Here is a 19,960-nt window from a genome sequence, read left to right on the forward strand (position 1 = left end):
GGTACTACTGTCACAGCTTTTTGAAAATTGATCTGGTAATACTGAGCCTCTTTAAAAGGCAATAGTGTCATCCCAGAAGCCTGTTTGTTTGTGGGAGGACGGATTGTAAGAGAATAGGGATAGCACTGAAGGCAATCTCCCCCGATGAATTGCAGCTGTATTGACTGCCAAAGAGTGGGAACAGCCTTGCCCTTACTGAGCTCACAGGCTTGGTCCAAGCGGCATGGATGTTACAAAAGTGGGTTGGCTGCTCAAGGGTCAGTTGGAGTCTGCTGGCCATGCAGTGAGGAGGAAGGGTCAAGCAGTGCTACAAGGGATAGATCATGCAAGATGCTCTACAGGGGACAAACAGGGTTAGGTGGTCATGTAAGGGATAGGAAGGAGCTAGCTGGTCCTGCAGAGGAAAGACTTAGGAAAGGGTGCAAGAGAAGGAGTCTGTGTTGTGGGAGCTGCCCATGGGCAGGGTACAGAGGAAAGGTCAGTGCACTAAGAGGTTACTAACTAGCTGATGCTCGGAGCTTTCTTTGGTGTCAGTCATACCTCCACTGCAATTTGTTGTCAAATTATAGATGAGGCTTGATAAAGGGACAGGCAGAGCTTTGTAATGAGTGTAATATTTCACACTGTGTTTCACACTGCTCACAATATTTCACGCTGGTGCTGTCACTCCATTTATATCTCAGTCTCCTGGGCTGGCTCTGAGTCTTTCCCGTGGAGTTCAGGGTAAGATGCAGCTTTTGCAGTCAAGGTCTTGTCACACTGTGGAAGACATTTTCAGAGTAAACACTTCAAGTATTTAAATCAGGTCTCCTTAGGATACTGGACAACGATTCTAGGGAATCAAAACCTAATGATGCTGCTTGAACCTTTTCTGTCATTCTCTCTCCCTTTTAATGAGCTTGTGTTTGGAGATTTTTATTTCTCCAACTTTATATCATTGCTGGATGCCCTTCGTGGCCTGGGAGATTTTGTGGTTTCCAACAAGGTTGTTTCCTTAGCAAATCTCCATTCTGCTTTGATTTTTATTTTTTTTACTTTTCTATTCTATGCATCTTGATAATTTCAGATTTTGAAGCCAAAAGCTTGTTTTCCATTTTCTAGGCAGTGTTGCTGAAGTAATTGTTCATAAAAGACAGAATTATGATGCCACCTTAATTCAGAAAAAGTTGCAGAGTAATTATTATCCAGCCAAGTGGCTCTAATTGGGTGAAATCCCTGCTGAAGGAAAACAACAAACTGTTTATTGAAGATTTACAACATTAAGATTTTATTATCTGTGAGTACGTAGAGGTATCTCTCATTTCTGTTTTCTGCTGGCTCCAGAAGTCCAGATTTTGTTCCTCCTCCTCTGTGTTCTCGTACCAAAAACCCCATTACTTGATCAACTTTCATTCTCTCTGCATAATCTTTCACATTATAGCATTTCCATCGTGGGAAACCGCCTCTTACATCTCTTTGGAACATTTGAGGTAGCAAAATTTAACATAAATTCTGTGATGCATTTTCAGTTTAAAATGTGCCTTATCAAATCTGTAATTCAACACAGATCGGTCATTTATCCTGAAGAATTTCTTTGTTGCTGCTGAAAAAGACTCCTAAGTGCAGGCTTGCTGGTTTGTCCTTTGAGTCCCTTTCCTTTCTTTTGGCTTCCCCCTCAGCCATTAGCACTCCTGGGATTGCAGGCACCAGGGTGTATTTGTAATTTGCCCTCAGGGATTTTGACAGGCTGAAAATAATGTTTTAATTTGTGTTGCTTGTCCTCTTCCTGCATTTCCCACCTATGGGAAGCTCAATCCTTCTGCTTGTCCAGATGTCTGGGGTCACACCTTGCAAGAAAGCAAAAGGCAGAATTTTAGTGTTAGTTGAGATTTATCCTTCTTTTGAGGTCTAAGCTTTTTATTTTGGGTCAAAGCCTGGTTTATCTTGCCAGCTTCATTACCGCTCTTGAGAATGCCAGGTGCTAAAGAGCTCTATTTTTGCTGTGCAGATCAAGTGTGTCTGGTTTCTTGTGGCCTATTTTTACATAATTCTTCATTCCATGGCTTGGAAAAGCTGTGAAGAGAATGAAGAGATTGTAAATGGCTAGAGAAAACTGCTATGATATTATTACAGGAAAATAAAGGGGACGATCTGTCTGTGAGATTGCATTTCTTAGAGGGCATGGAATTAAAATTAAAGGCAGGAAATGATGCATATAAAAACAAATAAAGTAACAAGTGGAATAGTACATTTTGTTAGCTTTATTTCAGCAGTCAATTGACTATTTCCACATAATTCCACGAAAAATGCCTTTGAATAAAGGATTCTCAAGTACCAGTGGCTCAGAAACATCCCCCCTTACCCACAGGTGTTCCAGGGCAATTTTATTTAGCATTCAGTATTAAGCAGTTACCTGAAGAATGTGAGATGCTGAGGAGCCTGATGCCTCTTTCTCCCTTATCTACTCAAAGGGGTTGTGCTTGAACCCTGTGATCCCCTGTCTTAAAAATGAGCAGGAGGTAGGGATCTTGGAGGGAGAAAAGGAGATGCTCTGGTCCTTTGTGACCCACACAGGGACTCTGGCACTGACTTGGCTGCAGGGGCAAGCACTGGGGTCCTGCTCCATGACACAGTTGATTTTCCTGGGGTGAAAACCCAAAAAATCGGTGAAGAACCACTTGCAATGACCTGCAGTGTAGCAAGAAGGCAAGAAAAAGTTCCTTGAGCTGGGACCAAGAAAAGATTTGAGGACAATACCAGAAGTTTTTCTCACATGCTCAGAGGAAGCACCTGGGAGGCCACAGACTGGGAGCCCTGAGCTCAGTTTTGGAGTGTGTTTAATTCCGAAAGCTTTGCAACAGGGAGGTTGTTGGTGTAGCCTGACAGCATCAGTGTGGCTTGGGGAATACCTGGAATGAGGTCACTGGTCTGCCCCAGCAACCATGATCAGTCTGTGATCAGCTGTATCATCCAGAGCACCTTTTATTCAGCACCTTGCACTCAAATTCTGGATTGGATTTGTCTAACTGCTAATCTCACCCCAAATAAAGATATTAGCATTTTTTCAGCTGGTGGCATCTTGCCTGTTTTGGACCACTTTGCTATTTAATTGTGTTTTCTTTCCCATTTCTTTCTTTTCTTGTCACCTTTCCTCCTTTTTCTTTCACTTCTGTCCATGCCAGCTCTGATCGGTTACTGCACCTCTGTGCTCCCCTAGTTCTTTGCTGGGTTATTCAGCTTCTGTTCCCCTGTAAGATACAACCCTTTCTTGCATCTGAGGAAGCTGCAATGATTTCTGCATATGTTGATTTTTGCTTCCCTCAAGCAATTCTGTATAAAACGGAAAGATAATTGGGATAAGGAAAATCATTCCCCCATTCTAAAAGAGAGCAAGGCTGAATTCCAGCCCTGTGCAGGGTAATCTTTGCCACCTTTTCAGAGCTTGACTGATCCAAAGCTAAAACTCTTTTTCCTTTGCAAACAATTCTTTGATTGGATCGAGGAACTAACACATTTTGCAAGGTCTGTGACATTGAGATTGGAGTTTAGGAATTAAAAGTAGTTAAAAGTGATCTCAGGAGTCTGATGGCTTTATTCCTTTCCACTCTGTACTTAGGACAGAATATTTTTGATCTTTTGCTCCATTAGCATAGCAGTGTTTATTCAGACATCTTCATAAGTAACAGAGGAACATTCTTGCGTGTGAAGTTAACCAACAGAGACAAAAAAACCAAAGGAACTAAGCTGATATTGTTTATTTCAACTAAATGAAAGCAAATTTCATTAGCTAGATTGCTAATACAGGACATGCTTTAGATTTTGAAGGACTGTGTTTTCCTTTTTGTCACTTTCTTGTGTGTGTGGGGGGTCTCATTGCTGCTTTGGCTGTGCATAGTGGGAGGACAAATTTTCTCAGGATGGTGGGATGAAGAAGGTTTTCCCTTTCATCATCTTTCCTGACAAAAACTGAAGCTTGGAGCCACTCTACCTGGTAGAGTGGTTGAAGCTGGTGGAGCTTTCTCTCCACATACCTGCAGTGAAGGATTTTTTGTGGGGTTCTTCTTTTAAGTAAGAGAATATCTAGTTGAGTCAAAATCCCTGTGGACTAACACTGCTTCTCATCCTTCTGTGGAGTCCAGTCTCTTGACTTAGAAAGTACATTTCAAAGTTATGTACTGGCAGAAATTTTATGCAGTTAAACGTAATTTTTGGCATGTCCAGAGATTTGGAGGGAATGGTGCTTGAGAAGAACTTTTTGTTAGATGGTAGACTTAACAGAATTTGGGATTTGTTGGTTATTTTAATTTTATTTTCTTATTTCTGAAAAAACCCCCACGGTGGGATTATCCAAATACAGTTTGTGTTTTTGTCCACCCATGGCCGTGTCCAAATCACCAGTTGCAGTTTGTTCTGTGCCAGCTGAGGAGGGAGAAAGTTCAAGTGACAGGGAGAGTTTTTCTGGTGTCTGAACTCTGTTATGCAAGTGACAAATCGAGTTCTGCATTAAAGAAGTGTAAATCTGGATAAAAGCCACTGAAATTATTGCGGATTTAGGCTAGGGCCTTATCTTAGGGTGTGTTTTGGTTTCCTGTTGGAGAAGAAAAAACACAAAATCTTTTCTTTTTATTCCTGGCAGCTGCTGGACTGTGTCCTATGCCATCTGAAAGATAACTGTGCAGATTTAAAAAATCTACTTGTCTTCTAGTCTTCTGTCCAAATGAAAAAAAATGGACTAAGCTGACTGTAAGGAGTTGTTTAAAACCCATATATTTATATTTATTATTTGGTAACAGCATGTTCTTGGCACAGGAAGATGAACTCTAATGGATTTCTGATATCCAAATGTTGGTACTGATCTGGAGCTGCCTGTAAATCGAAGTGTAAAATTTGGGAATTATTTCTGCCATAGCTGCTTTCTGAAGGAGCAAGTTGCAATGACATAAGCTTTGTATCCAGTTTGCCTGTGTTACACCAGCATATGGCTCAGACACTTTGCTCCCATCCCCAACAAAATGGGCTCCAATTTTAGAATGTCCTTTACTGCATCTCCACTTTTTGGGTTTGGTTTTTTTTTTTAATACTTCAAGGGTTTTTTTGTTTTTTATTTGCAACATTTTAATAATGATGCTGAAGTCCATTAAGCTTTGTGGGAACTAGAGAGAAATAAGAAAACAATGAGTCATTAAAATACATAATGTGGAGGATTAAATTCCCCCTTCTGGTTGAATTCCTCCCAGGCAATAAGGGAAGGTCAGGTAAGTATCATATCATGGTAAAAATGCCTCAGAATTCTAGCTAGTCGGGGTTTTTTTGGTCAATACTCCTAAAATTTGACTTTGAGAATGCAAGGTCATCTGTGCTGGATGTCCTTTTCAAATAGCTTGGGTATGGAGTTAAATAATGTTTTAGAGTTACTTGCTCCTGAGGTGGCAAGATGGGAATGGGTGGCTTTTACAGTGATCAAATCCAGATCAATCTTTTCTCCTTGGATAAAGGATATTTTCTGCAAAGCTGAATATCTTGTAATCACAGAAAACTGAACACACAGAGTCAAGACTTACTTGTGTACAAAATAAACACCTTTTTGTGTTGTTTTGTTTTCCCTGCAAGCATGTTGAAAAAAATCAGTGTAATTAGCACTGACCTACATGAAGATTGAAATCAAAGTCGGATCTATGTCTACTGATACTCAAGTTTTTCTCTTTTACTGCATGAAATTTGGGAATAAGGTCATTTTAGTTGAAATGTGAAGAGAGTTCTGAAGTATTTGCAAAATATTTGGGTACATATTTCATCTCCTTCATTTCTGGGATGCCACTGCTTTGAATCCTGGGTCAGCAATTGAAGCAGAGGAGGTTTTTAATTATTCAACCTAAATGAATAATCAGTTTAGTTTTAAGGATGTGTTTACAGTGTGCCAGTGACATAAATAGCTTATTGCAAAGGATTTTTTAAGCTTTTGGTTGATCTGAAATTTAGGGGTAATTTTTGGCAAGGAAATGCCTCCAGTCTGTAGAATATTTACTATAACTCTGTAGTGAAAGCATCACCTTTGAAGGACCAAATTGTAGGTAACATTCTGTGGGGATGTGCTTGGGCTTCCTGAGGAAAAGTGGAGATCTCTGTGGAAATCTTCCAAAAGGCCTCAAGTCAGTTTTGGTCTGGATTATATGAACATTAAAAATATCTTGGTTACTTTCCATAAAGAAGGGCTCAGCCCTGTTCTCTCTGCCCTGGGCTCCTGTTTCCCTTGGCTGAGTGGTGTCTTGTGCTGCAGAATCACTACAACACAGGGAATTTAACTCAAACTCCATGAAGGGAAATGCAATTGAACTCTCCAGATTTTTGCTGGAGCAATTTTTCATCACAAATTCTGTCTGTAGGAACACATTTTTTTCTCATTGTACTTGGAATGTCTGAAAATTAGGATCTTTTTTCTTTAGGCTTTCTGATAGTCAAATATATTTCTGAAAGAACTGCAAAAATACATAACCCTAATGGATTTTTTTGTTACCTGGAGTGAGGCCTATTTGCTTTTTTTATTCATTATTTTACACTTTATAATTTTATGGTTATGCCAGGAATGTTTTCTGCTTTCTGTCATGTTGTAATTTCATGAAATCAGGTTTAGAGTAGTCAGTTCCATCCAATTCCATTGAATTGAAAACTTCTTTGCTGTGGAAGATCTGTGGGGAAAAATGAAACACAAAACTGTAATGGTTTTCTTTACAACTGGAAGGGTTAAAACTATTAAATTCTGATAAAGAAAACATTATTGAGTTTACAATCATCTGAGTGTTTACAACCACCTCGAGGATAATAAATTCAGGCACATGGAAATACTTAATAACATAAGATTTATGTAGATTTCATGGAGAATTTATCTAGAGTAATTTGTATAAACTTGCAAGAATTATGCATCCCTCTCCTGTTCATGTTAGCTTGCAAGTAATGATGGATAACTTCAAAACAGCTGACTGGGATGGAGGCAAAAAAATTAATTTATTCTTTCTGATCTTCATGTATATTCCTAAAGACAATAAAATAATTGTTGTAAACCATGGCCCAAGATATTTCCCATTTAATCTCAGTACTGAAAATGAAGGTGATGGCAGCAATAACTTCTTTCCTTGCTGGAGACTTTGTTTTATGTAACTTTATTTTGCATGCCCAAAGTTTCACAAGTCAGATAAAGAATGAAGAGGATTGTAGCCAGTACTAGAATGATCATGGGATAATACTAATACTACTACTACTACTACTACTAATAATAATAATAATCCAGACATTCTCAGGTGTGTGCCCAAGGACCCACCTTCATTGACAAGAAGTGAGAATCTAGTTGGATAAAAACTGAGCAGGTTCCTTTTCCAAGCATGGCCACAGGTCAGTGCTTGTGCCACCAGGACGAAAGAGGCCAATTCCCAGGCACAGCCGCTGGGACTGGGGTTGTAATGATTTGGCTGCTCCCACAGGAGGCTCCAGCCTTGTGGAGGAGTGTCAGGAATTGTGAATGATCTTCATTCTCAACTGCTTTCCCTTGATTTGCATTTGCTTCCGAGCTGCTTAACCACGGGTAGATTATTTCAATTTTCCTGGTGAATAATGCATGAGGGTGTATAAGTGGATGTTCTTGGCTGAGTGGGCTGCAGATTAGAAGTGTCAGCTCCTTTGCAGCATTAATGTGCATTTCTTTCTCAGGTTAAAGCTGGAGAGAACCTAGATATGCTTTTTTTGGAGAACTCCTACAAGTGCCAAAATATTGGCAATATTTGCTTTTTCTCTTCTTTTCCCCTTGACTACCTGTTATTTGAATGAAAAATCCAGTTGCCAATTTTCCAGCACAAGCTTATTTTCCTTGGGACTCCCCCTCAAGATTTCAATGCCACATTGTTGTACCTGCTGCTTGAGCTTCCTGGAAACTATCAGGAACAGGAGATTTTTTTATTTATTTCTCTGTCACTCCTGTCAGCTTAGAACACTGATTGCTTCTCACTCCTCCTTCTTGCTCTTTCATATGTCCCAGAGGGATAATTTGGAGTATCCTTTCCTGCTCTAGCAGCCTTGGGGCACAGAGAGAGGCAATTCTTTTGTGCAACATGTGGAATGTTTCATGGAGGTAGAGCTGTACATATTAAATGCTGTAATAATTGAAATAACGCTTCAGTCCACCATGATTCACTTATTAGAAAAACCTCTTCAAATTTTTCCTTTATTAATTTATTAAGGGACATCTTACTGTACACTTGTTTCAGTCCTGGATTGTGCAGATATTTTCTCCTTTTTCAGCTTATTGGAGAAATACCCTTTGATGCTCCAGATTTCTAGAAAATTAAAGTACAACAGTTGTCCTTGTTTGCTTGTGGTTAGTCTTGTATTTATTGGGCATTTATTCAAGATCATAATTGGATCCCTAAAATATCAAAACTCTGAAACTTATGAGTCTTTCTAAACAAAATATTTAATTGGAACAGTGAAGTGTGAAACCTTCCAGGGCTGTTTTAAACATAATAAGTACTTTAGATAAGGGTGTTCAATATGAGAGTCCTGTGGGAGTGTGGTTAAAAACAGCTTCCTAAAATATGGAATCATGCCACTGAACAAAACAGTCTTCTAAACCAGAACGCTTCCTAACTCCCCAACTGTATCAATATTCCTTGGAATTACAGACATCCAGTCATGAACTGTAGCAAAGTATATTGTAAAACAATGCTTTCGAACTCGGCCTAGCCTGATTCAATCTCTTTATAAGAGATTGAAGGCGAGTGAAACCGTAAGGGCTGCATAGTAAACAAGGCACTGAGTTGTGGAGCTGCTGAAAAAGCAGATACAGATTAATAGCTACAATAACAGAATGTAATAAATATTTAAAACCAGTCCAACAAGTATTTTGTGGACTTCTTATGGTATTTGATGCTGAAAATTGCAGAGAAAATACTCAGGCTGTTTTCAGGTTGTAAAATACGAATTCTCCAAACCCAACCAAAGAATAACAGAGAGGAAACAGGGAAATAATGATGAGTTTGTGATTTAAGTCTGAGATAATTCCAGCATGTGCTTTGCGAGCTCTTTTTGTGCTGGTGCTGCTGCACTTCCAGGGCAGGGTGGTGGTGGTGTCTTGTCCTCCACTGCAGATGTTCGTCCCTGACTGGCACATTTGTCACTCAAAGCAGCCTTTCTTTGCTCCAGGTATATCACTAAGATATTCCAGGCTTTCAACTCCTGTGCCACTTTTCTGTGCCAGCCTTAATCCCATTTAATGCTCTTCCCGACCCTCCAGTCCCTCATCATTTCTTCATTTCATGCTCAGAGTGACAGGGACAGCAGAGCAGGAGGAACTAAGAGGAAATGAAGTTTCTTCCTCATCTCCTCTAAATGTTTGTTCTGTCCACTTCTCCATTTTCAAGTCATGCCATCAGAAGAGCTTTGCTTTTATGGTTTTCTACTTTCAAATTCTCCTGTTAACGTGGAATTCTGACACCTAACTTCTCTTTGATGTTGCCTTCGTTCCTTTGCCCTTCTAAAAGGATCCAGCTTCCCATACCCAAGTAGAAGTCCCTGGAATCCGTTGCTGTCAGGTAAGGGTTAAACCACGGTCATTTCTCTGTTTGGGGCCAGTAGTAGAAAGGTCTGATTTTGGTGCTCTTATTCCTGGTAAAGGTAAAATAATGAAACATGAAATACTTCAGGAGCACAGCTTTCCCAAAAGGAAAGACTTCACAGACCCATAACCTGTTGACTTGAGCTAAACTTGGTGGTAAGTTAAGAGAATTTCTAGGAAGAAATCCCTCCCTGTGAGGGTGGTGAGGTCCTGGCACCGGGTGCCCAGAGAAGCTGTGGCTGTCCCTGGATCCCTGGAAGTGTCCAAGACCAGGCTGGATGGGGCTTGGAGCAACCTGGGCTTCTTGAAGGTGTCCCTGCCCTTGGCAGGGGGATGGAACAAGATGATCTTGAAGATTCCTTCCAACCCAAGCCATTTTATGATTCTTTTAAAAAATTTGGGCCCAGAATGACTCCTAACTCCACATTTGGCCTTCAGAACCTTGAAAAGATGGATGGAATAAAGTGGATTTAGTATATTAATTATGATTATTAAAATAATCTTCCTAAAATGTTTTATATTGCACCAATATATAGAAAATAATTTCTCAAGAAGTGATTAAATGCTGCAAGACCCCAGTCCCTGTGCCAAAAAAGGGCTGTGACTTCTTGAGATGTTTGAGAGTAAACACTCTTTTATTTTTAAAGTGATGTTACTGCGAGGAGTACTGGATATTTAGATTGTCAAGGAAAAATAATGCAGTTGAGCACCTTGTCTCCCAGTTTTCTTGCAGATGATACTTCAGCAAGGATTCTGTGTGCAGGTAGGCTGCTCCATGTGGTCCTACCTTCCTTTTTATATGGCAAAACCGGTAAATGTGCAGCAGAAAAAGGACAGATGTGGTTAGAAAACTTCCGCATAAAAAAGGGAATGTTTTATTTCCATGAATACAGATAGGGTTTTTTTTCCCCCAGGCTCTTTTAATGGAAATGGTTATTGCTTAATATACAGATTTATTTTACTTTGTTTCAGTGTGTTGATGATTTCACGTGATTTGCAAAGACTCCAAATTTCACCTATCACTGTAGGCTGGAATTTTTAAAATTTTTTAAAAACACCCCTCCTTATTTTTTCCTCAGTCAACAGAGTTTGGGTATTAATATCCTTCTGATATCCCAGCTTTGGTATTTAATTGAGCCAATGGTCTTGATGCTGCTCTGGCTGTTTCAAGGTGTCTGCATGAGCCATGCAGAATTCCAGGGTGGATGGCTGTAGAACATACAGACTCAAATTTATTCCTGTAAAATGCTTATCAAGAACAGTTTAGATGAGGAAAGCTTACATAAAGAATTCCTGTGGTATGCCTACAGCAAGCCCACTTTTCCATGGACATGTGTCCGGACATCTGGGAATGTACATATCCATTTTTCATGGTGCAGTGAGTGACAGAAGCCATTTTAGAGTAATTAGGTTCTCAAAACTTGGAAGAAAATCCTTCCAATTCTCTAGAAAAGAACAGGAAATCTGAGATTTTTCAGGATGCTGAGTATTATCCAAAGCATAAAGGGAACGTTAAACACACTTTGTGTTGTTTTAGAGGTATTTGCGCTTCTGACACTTTAAATCTACTTTATCACTTTGTGGATCTGAGTTCCAGAAGTGAATGGGACTGAGTGTTTGATTCTGCATCAAAGGAATTATTTCCAGAATTTAAATGCATGTTAGAGCATCAAAAGCCCCACTAAGAGTTCTCATAAAACTCAAATAAACTTAAAATCAGCAGGGATAGATTAGCCAGTATGTTTTCCATCATGAGTGTAAGACATGACTCAGATTCCTTGTTTTCCTTGGTGCTTGTACAGTACATTTTGGAGGAATAAATCATACGGGATAACTGTTGTGTATGATAGTTTAATTTGCTTCTCTATTGTTTGGAGATAAGTCACTTAAATTGGGGAGAGACATTCAGTTAGAAAAAAAATGGATTATTACCGCTTTTGCCTGAAAGAAAGAAATAATTTCTCAGTGTGTAGTTCCATGTTGCTATAAGAAATTCTCAGGATGTAGATTCCTTTGGACTGGTGTTCATGTTGAGTGACAATGCCTAGAAACTCCAGTATTGATAGGGCTGACAGCTGTTAATTTGCCTCTGCAGTCTTGACCCACTCAAAGCTGTTTAGATATTTCAAATAGCACCTTTCTTGATTTTGGAGATGATGAGAGCAGTCTGGAGAAGAGTTCTGTGAAGTCAGCGTTTTAATGAAAATATTTCAGTTTGTCCACCCTCTGAACTCCTGGGCAGTGTCCTCTGCTCTTTGCCCAAGGTGGGAAGCTGTTCTCCATCCTGGAGACCTGGCGGTCAATCCCCAATCTCCTGCCATTGTATGCTCATAGTTCCTCTTAGAACTTCCTTCTCCACTCTGCCCCAATGTATTTTCAATGCATTTAATGTTATTTCAGCCCCAGTGGTGCTGTGCTGTAACAGGAATGTTTGAAGCCTTGCCCCCGAGCCCCACCTAAGTTGAAGGAAATTTTCGATGCTGTTTGATTAGGTTTTGTGTTTCTGGGTTTAAAGTTATAATGCAGTGGCCTTGGAGATTTAAAAAAAAAAATATTCAAACTGTGGCGTAATGAGGAATTACAGGTTGTCAGAATCAAATTGTGCTGCTTTTTCCTACCATGGTTACAGGCTTTGTAAAGGAATGTATAGGTGTACCTGCTCTGGTTTTATTAGAAGCTGGAAATTATCTTGAGTACTGCTTAGCTCTGCTTAGTTTTATGACATTTTTCTGTTCTTGTCAGAAGCTGCCATGACAATTACTTAACAAGGAATTAAAATCTCAGGGGTTCCTAATTCTGCTCCATCTTTAACGGATAAATTGTTCATAAACACACAGTATGTGGCATCACCTTTCATCTATAGAAAAAGGCATTGAGAGCTGACCTAATTCTTAAAAGGGTGAATATGCAGAGGAATTCATACAAAATATTGAAAATGAAAAAGGCAAAACAGGTTAGAAAACCAATCTGCAAAACTGGTAGTTCTGCCTCCACTAATTGATATTTGTTTGCCAGCTTTGAGCTGATTTAGGCTTGACTTATCTGGTGGTTTAGCAGTTCCCTGGGCCCAGCAAACTCTTAGATCAGCCCTCCCTCTCTCAGGACACACAGTGACTGAACTGTGCCTCCGTCCCAGGCATTCCTGACTGATGGAATGTGAGACCCTCCTGGGAGGGCTCTGGTTTAATCAGTGCAGCTTTGAGTCAGCCCCCAACAGAAGGAGCACAGAACTTGCCTGAAGTGGATTTTGTCCCCTTCTTTTCCTTGCCCATGTGCCAGGAATCATAACAAATAGAAGGAGAAGGATGAGCCTGGCAGAAGCCAATGAAGGCAGAGTTTCATAACGAAGCATTTGGCCCCACTGAGTCTGGGTAGTCACAAATCCTGCTCAGTTAATGAAAACAAGTGACAACTTTCCAGTAACGACTTCCAAGCTGTGAGGAGCCTCCTGCATTTTCAGGAGCTTCTCCCTGGGAGTGAGGGAGGTTACACCAGGACACATCTTTTGATATCCTGTGACATTATGCAGTGCACCCATCACGTTGCATCATCATTGAAATGCTGTTTGGATCATGTCTTTGCCTTGCATTAAAGCTTAATGACAAAACATTTGAAATTGTACCTTGAAAACAAACTGATTCCTACCAGCCTTCCTTCAGTACTGGTTTGAAGAGATTGCCTAAATAGAGATGGACACATTTCATCTTGGCTTTTTTTACCTTTTTAATCTTCTCGGTGTTTATTTTTCAGAATTTAGGTGGAGAAATAAGATTTCCTAAACAACTGGAGTAGTACAACAGCCAGCTGAATCTTATTTTTCTTTCTTACTCTCTTCTTACAGAGTTTTGTGTGGGTGTTTGCATCCTGTTTAGCCTTCCATCTCTCATTTCAGTTTTCCCCTGGGAGACTTTTTGCACGTTCCAGTGGCCCTCATTGTTTAAACTCTAAATCAGTAGCATTTTGATGCCATTAAAATATGTAATAGGATTACCAAATTAAAAAAAAAAAATTAAAGTCTTTTTTTCATGGTAGTTCTTTTATGCTTGAATGGAGACAACGTTCAGGACAGCACCCAAGCTCCCAGGTGACCTCAGCAAGTCACAGAGCAGCTTGGTACAAATTCTGCTTCTGTGGGTTTTTTTGCCACTGCTTTGGTGGCTTTTTACTCCTCTCTGTGTTTCTCTCCATGTTTGCTTCTGTGTAATGCCTGTGGGGAGTTGTCAGCAGTGACTTGCACAGTGAAACAGCATCAGTGAATTATTTAAAATAGGTATAGTCACTTTAGGGTGATTTAATAATTAAAAAACCCTTTTAAAGACAAAGTCAGCTCCACAGAGAGCTGGGGTAAAGAACTGAGAACCTTTGTTGGAGAACTGGTGGCTGTGGCCAGGAGCCCTGAAGTTTATGGATTACCATGAAATTGTCACCTCTGACAGCTTCAGGAAGATCCTCTCAAATGGCTTGAAAGTCTCTGGTGGCTTGTTTACTTTCTTATTACTCAGGAAATTCAGACATAAGTTATCGTTGCACCTTCAAACTGTTAAAGCAATACCTCTTTCTTCCTTCCATTGTTCTCTTCCAGATACTTGTTTAATGATTAAATTAATAACTTGAATCTGTAATTTCAAATAAGGAAATGTTGTTAAAACCCCAGGCTTTGTATATAAAATGTGGAATTTTCTTGCTGTGGACATGCACACATATATAGAGTTAGAAAAGCCTCTGGCTAGCATTTTATTTTCCACATCCATAGGTATAAATCCCTGAGAAAACCAGTGTAAATTGGGATGTTAGCTTTGGATTACAAACAGCTTCATTTAGGAAACCACGCAGAGAAAGGTATTGCCTGAGGAGGTGAAAATATTTTATTTCCCTGAGAAAACAAAGTGGTTGCTGTGGGACAGAAAATGATCTAATGATGGCTTTCACAGAGACATGCAACTGGACAGAATTAGAATATTCAAACCACAGCGGGCAAAAATGTTGGTTTTTCCAGGATGTATTTGTGGAAGATTTTTCTTAGTGTAGGTCTGGATACTTTGACGAAAAATGAAGAAGTGGGTATTTTTCCATAGGGTACAATTTAATTGTTTTTTGTTTTTTTTTCTTTCCAATCCTCCTACAATATTCTGCAAATGAAACATATTTATTTAGTCAATCTGGTTTTAAATATATGTGGAGAGAATCCCAGTCCTTTTGAGTGCTGAATGATGATGTTTTGAGGGGTCACCAAGTACAAATAATGCGGGGGGTTTTGTGTGTGTAGCAATATAATGAAAAATCTAAGCAATGAATAAAACTAATGAATTTAACTGCAATTAAGCACCATGTGATGAGGGGCATAGAAATTCCAGATCTGTATGGTATGCCAGGTAGTTGGTGCTTATTGCTGTAAAAAGGAACATTTTAGAATGTTCAGGGGTTTTTAAACTGGTTTTAAGCCTGTGCTGCAGTGAAGTTTATCTTTCAGAATTCAATTAAATGGACTTAAAAAACTCCTTCAGTGGTGAATCCAGAAATCACACATGAGCCATGTTCCCTTTTGCTCCTTGGTCTGGGAATACACACAACTGTGCTTGCTGGATTTTGCTCTAGCACTAAAGTGCTTTTGTTACTTACATGAATTACTTCGCATTTGTGCTCTTCTAAATATTTTAACGTCCTTCCCAGCTTATTAAGGACACTAATTTTTAATGCCTGTAGATTAGTAATGAGTAAGTGCCTTCCTAAAAAAATTACTCTGTTCTTGAAGGAAACAAAACCTAGAGTTGTTTCATAATACTTGCTCTCATTCCTTTCATCACTTTATTCCCCATACTAGCTTGAGGACCTTAGAGGTCTTTATTATCCAAAGAAATTTCTGCTGTGGTCATGCTTGAAAGTCCCACTAGCTGTGTGTGCCTTGCATGACTGCATGCAAAAATTGCTGCTTTGGATCATCCTGCTCTTGGCAGGAACAGCTGAGGATGTCATCTTTTAGTGTGATCAGCCTGCTGGGATCCTCCCAAATTCCCTGGGAGTTCCAGCATGTAGTGTCAAGCTAGGTAAGTCCTCCTTGTGCTAGTTAAGAGCTTTTCCTCAATGTGCTGTGTTTTGAAAAGTTCCTGAAGCCCACAGACCAGGGACAGGGACCACTTGCTGTTGGGCACAATGGTGATTTCTGTCCCTGATGTGTGCCTGTGCCTGTTTGCTCAGAAATACCCATCTGTGATTATCACCATCAGTATTAAATTGCTGCCTTGTTTTGCTTTCCTATCTCCTTTTCCATTTATTTTCGTGTTGTTCAAAACTGTTCACTAAATTTTGTCTCACACTAAGCCTTAGATTCCTGTTTAACTACTTCAGCCCTCCCTCACAGTGTCCTTCCTCAGCTCCTTCATTTCTGGTGCAATGGTGTTGTTTTCTACCAGCCAGTTTCCTGAACTTTCTGCCCTTACACTACCTTTGCACGCAGTTAAATGCTTATGGGGTCTATTCATTACTGCTAACACAGTCCCTAGCCCTTGGGGCTTCTTTTCTCCTGAATGTGTTAGCATGTCCTTTCTTTACAGAGCTCCCTGATAGTGAAGATGTGTTTCTCACCTGGCATTAACAGTGCTGTGTTGGGAGGTTTGTTCTGTCCCTGACTTTAGGCATCACCTGCTCTGGGTACGTACTGAAAATGCAGAATACTGAGAGATGTCAAGGTGTAAAAGCCAAGAAAATGATCGTAGTTAGGAGACAGCTGCTTTCCCCTCTCCTTTTTCCTGTAGTGGAGAGTGGCAGAAGAAATAAGAAAGATCAGTTGGAATTACAAAGGTTTTCCCAGGCATAATAGTGCATAGCAACAAAATCCCGGAGAGTTCACCCTTTGAGGAATGCAGATGAAGGTTAAAATTGGTCAGGGAGGCTCAGTTAGTGAGATTTGAAACCCAAATCTACACTGACGCAGAGTAAGGTGTTGGTAAAAGTAGAGAATGTGGAGTTTGTTTCTGATGTTATTTACCACTCAGCAACACCTATTTACAAATAAGGCTGTCCACTCCTGGCAGTTTATGATCAGAAAATCTCCTGTAGTCTCTTCCAGTTATTCTGCAAAGGTCCATTTCTCTGGTTCTGAGGCAGTCCTGGCTTGCATCATTCATACAGTTCTTTATTTCCTGACTGAAATTCCAGTCCCTTTAGAGTCCAGAGCAAAAAATAAACCACCTTTACTGGGGTTAGGATTTAAACAGTTGTGTCTTTCCCTTTATTCGTTACTTAACAACCCATGGAATAAGAGGTGCCTCTGTCCCAGTGTCAGAACACTGTGACTCTCACTGGATCCTCACAGCTTTTCCTTTTCATCGTCTCTCCTACATAAATGTAAATCACGGCTTACTCCTGCATCTTCACTATTTCCTGCATTGCTTTTGGCTGCTGAATGGTTTGATTAATCCTTAAAATGGTGCCTGGTGTTCAGACCCTGAGTGAGATTTCAGGGGTTGCACTTCCCTCCCTGGTGCAGCACCAGGGCATGCACTGCCTCCTGCCTCGTGTACTACTGACACGCTCTTCCCTGAGTCACTGAGTGTCTGACAGCAGTAACCCCTCTGCATTTGCTCCATTGGAAACTCCTCCAGATTATATCTCCCAGATTTGCTGGGAACCACTGCAGTTTTAGTGTATTTTCTTCCTGTCTTCCAGTCCTTCCACCTCCACTTATACTTTATTTCTTGATCTCAGATGTGTCCTGTGAGCCCCCCTTTATTTCTTCTCCTTTTCTGCTAATAATTCCTTTGATGTTTCTTCCCAACATAAAGTGAAGCATGGTCCTAGGCAGGGGGATTTAGGGTGAGTCATCTGTAAATTTCTTGCCAAATTCTTGGCCAAGAAAGATGTGTTAAAACTTTATGGAAAATTTACTTGAGGGGATTCTATAGAAGTACCCCTCAGCTTTTAAATTTCCATATATTCTGTTTTACCACCCTCCACCAGTCATCACCCAGCTGAGGGAATGACTTTAGGCTTTTCCTGAGCCCCACTGGGAACTTGACACGGAATGAGAATAATCTCTGACTGTGTTTCTGTCCCCTGTTGTAACAGAGGTGTCCTGGGGATTGTGGTCACTTCTCTGTTGTTTCTAGCAGTGGTTCCTCAGAAGCCAGAGCTGCTGGGTATGTCTGCAGGATTGTTCCCAGTGAAACTCTCTAGTGTCCACTGGTGGAGCTGAGGGCTGGGTATTTCCATTGGTTTAGGTCTCTAGCAACAAAAAATATTGCTAGTGATTTGAATTCACTTCTTAGCTGAAGCTTCCTAATGTAATATCTGAAATGCATATTTGATGTCATCCTGCTTTATGTTTTCTGTCCTATCCACTTTTTTTTCTCTGGATGCACAGTGTATTCTTCATGCATTTATTTTTGTTTATAAAGATGCATGGTTTATTCCTGAAATGTTTCATGCCTGAATTGTGCCTTGAATTTGTGAGTGCAGTCATCATCTTAATTTAGATATGCTTCTGTAGATGGCCACAGACTGGATCCTAGGTGGCTGGTGCCAAATGATCCTTCCTGCAATGAAAGTGCTGCTGGACACATGGAATAGTCACACACATGTCACCATTGTACAGGTGACACCAAAGTGAGAATGATTCCTCTCCTAAACACATTCTGCAGCTACTCAGAAACATCAGGAATCTGCATCTGAGATGCTGTGACTTAGTAGAGAGCAGCATAATGCAGTTCCCATATTCATACAGTTCCTCTCCTTTCTCTGATCCCATTCTTTTTTAGGGATGTGCATTAGCACTATTTGCATCACTTCTTGTCGGGAAGAAAACAGAGTTATTTTGAAACTTGAACACGGAAGTCAAATTTCATTGTAGTAGTCATGATGTCCGGGGGTGGGACTGCCAAATAATATCCAGACCTCTTCTCTTTTCTTAGTAATGTCTTGGATGTCAGCCATGCATTTTCCACTGAATTAATGAACATCAGATCTATGCCAGGAACGTAAGAATAGATGGCACTGCTTCCGAAATAGTTTGTACGTAAAATTACTTTTCCATGATGGGTTTAAAGCCTGCATCTTCTTTATTCTTTCAATTGATTTTATTTACCTGCTCTGACTTACTAACCTATTTAATTACAGTCCTTTTTTTGTATTCTTGTTACATAAAATCTAAACCCAGCTGTCAGCGCATAACGTAATCTGCTGGAAGCATCAAGAAACAGGATGGGAAAAGAAGTCTTTCCTCAACATCTTCAAATATTGTAAAACACACGTGATGTCGTGAAGCAGAAGCAGGGATAGTATTGTGACATCACTTAAATCATTAATCCACCTCAAAACCCCCTTCAGTGAGCAAGCTTTCCTTTCTCAATGGGACTCAGCACTGAGAACATTATAAATGCTGCAAACACCTACATATTTGTACAGAGATAACCCCCTGCTTCAGCGGATACAGGCTTTTTTTATCCTTTCTTAGTTCTACCAGCATGATTCATTAGCAGTTATTTTTGAGATGAAGAAATGTAGGCTACTAATACAATTTAAAATACTGTTATTTTAATGAATAAGTCAGCAATGTTTTAGTTTCTATTTAACACCAAATGTCTAAATGGAGCTAAGGATAGTGAGACAATTATCAGCTTAAATTATTGGGTTTTATCTTTTAAAGATCCTGCTTAATAACATGATTTTGGATAGAGCTTGCAATCCCCTATTTAGGAGAGAAGATATTTTGGGGGGTGAATTGTTGTGTATCTCCCATCTTTAGCAGAAAAGACAACTGGAAGTTTCCAGTTGGGAGAATCTCTGCTCAGGTAACCCAAATGTGCCTTTTCTCAGAAGTGTTAGTGTGAATTATTTGGCTCTTAGGTCCATTTTGGAACTGAGATGATGAGAATAAGAGCAGGGGAAGAATTCTTGAAAGTCACTTAGGTAAGAGGGGAATAACTGTGGTGAGGATGATGTGGGGTACCATAATGATGGGTCTCACTAGCTCCGTGTTTGAGAAGCAAAATCTACAATCACAGAAATGCTTTTTGCCTTCTACACTCACAACCCCCACCAGGATTCTCTCCCTGAATTCTCTTCTCACTCCTTGCAGATTCCTGGCCTTCAGGGAGGCTGCAGAGTCAATAATTCAGTTCTCTTAGTGCTTAGTTTCTGGCTTATCAATGCTTCTGCCAGGATAAAAATGGGCTCTGCTGTAAAATGAGAATGAAAGTGGCAATACAGGTTTTTGTCATTAAATACATCATAAAGTGGCAGTACCTGTGGGAAGCCAGCCAGCAGAGGGAAAAGCTCCCAGAGTTTAAATTTCTTTGCTGACATCTCAAGCCCAGTTCTGTCTCCTCAGTAAATTGCTGTATTCTTTACTCCATGGAAGGATTCCCCTCAAAGGGCAATAAGCCA

At 40.1% G+C, this 19,960-nt stretch overlaps 1 protein-coding gene across 6 annotated transcripts in view; it reads left to right on the forward strand.

The window, feature by feature from the left end:
• The window catches only part of SHANK2 (SH3 and multiple ankyrin repeat domains 2), a 282,608-nt gene that overhangs the window by 72,090 nt on the left and 190,558 nt on the right, over window positions 1–19,960 (forward strand). The window contains exon 13 of one of the 6 annotated variants that reach the window (XM_066187431.1): window positions 9,507–9,557. The exons of the other annotated variants lie outside the window; for them this stretch is intronic. Coding sequence (XP_066043528.1) covers window positions 9,507–9,557 — 51 coding nt within the window. The remainder of the gene's footprint in view (window positions 1–9,506; window positions 9,558–19,960) is intronic. 6 annotated transcript variants of the gene reach the window in all.

The sequence above is a fragment of the Chamaea fasciata genome, unplaced genomic scaffold (genome assembly GCF_029207755.1).
Source record: "Chamaea fasciata isolate MVZ Bird 193981 ecotype frontalis unplaced genomic scaffold, bChaFas1.0.hap1 SCAF_7, whole genome shotgun sequence".
Classification (NCBI taxonomy): Eukaryota; Metazoa; Chordata; class Aves; order Passeriformes; family Sylviidae; genus Chamaea; species Chamaea fasciata.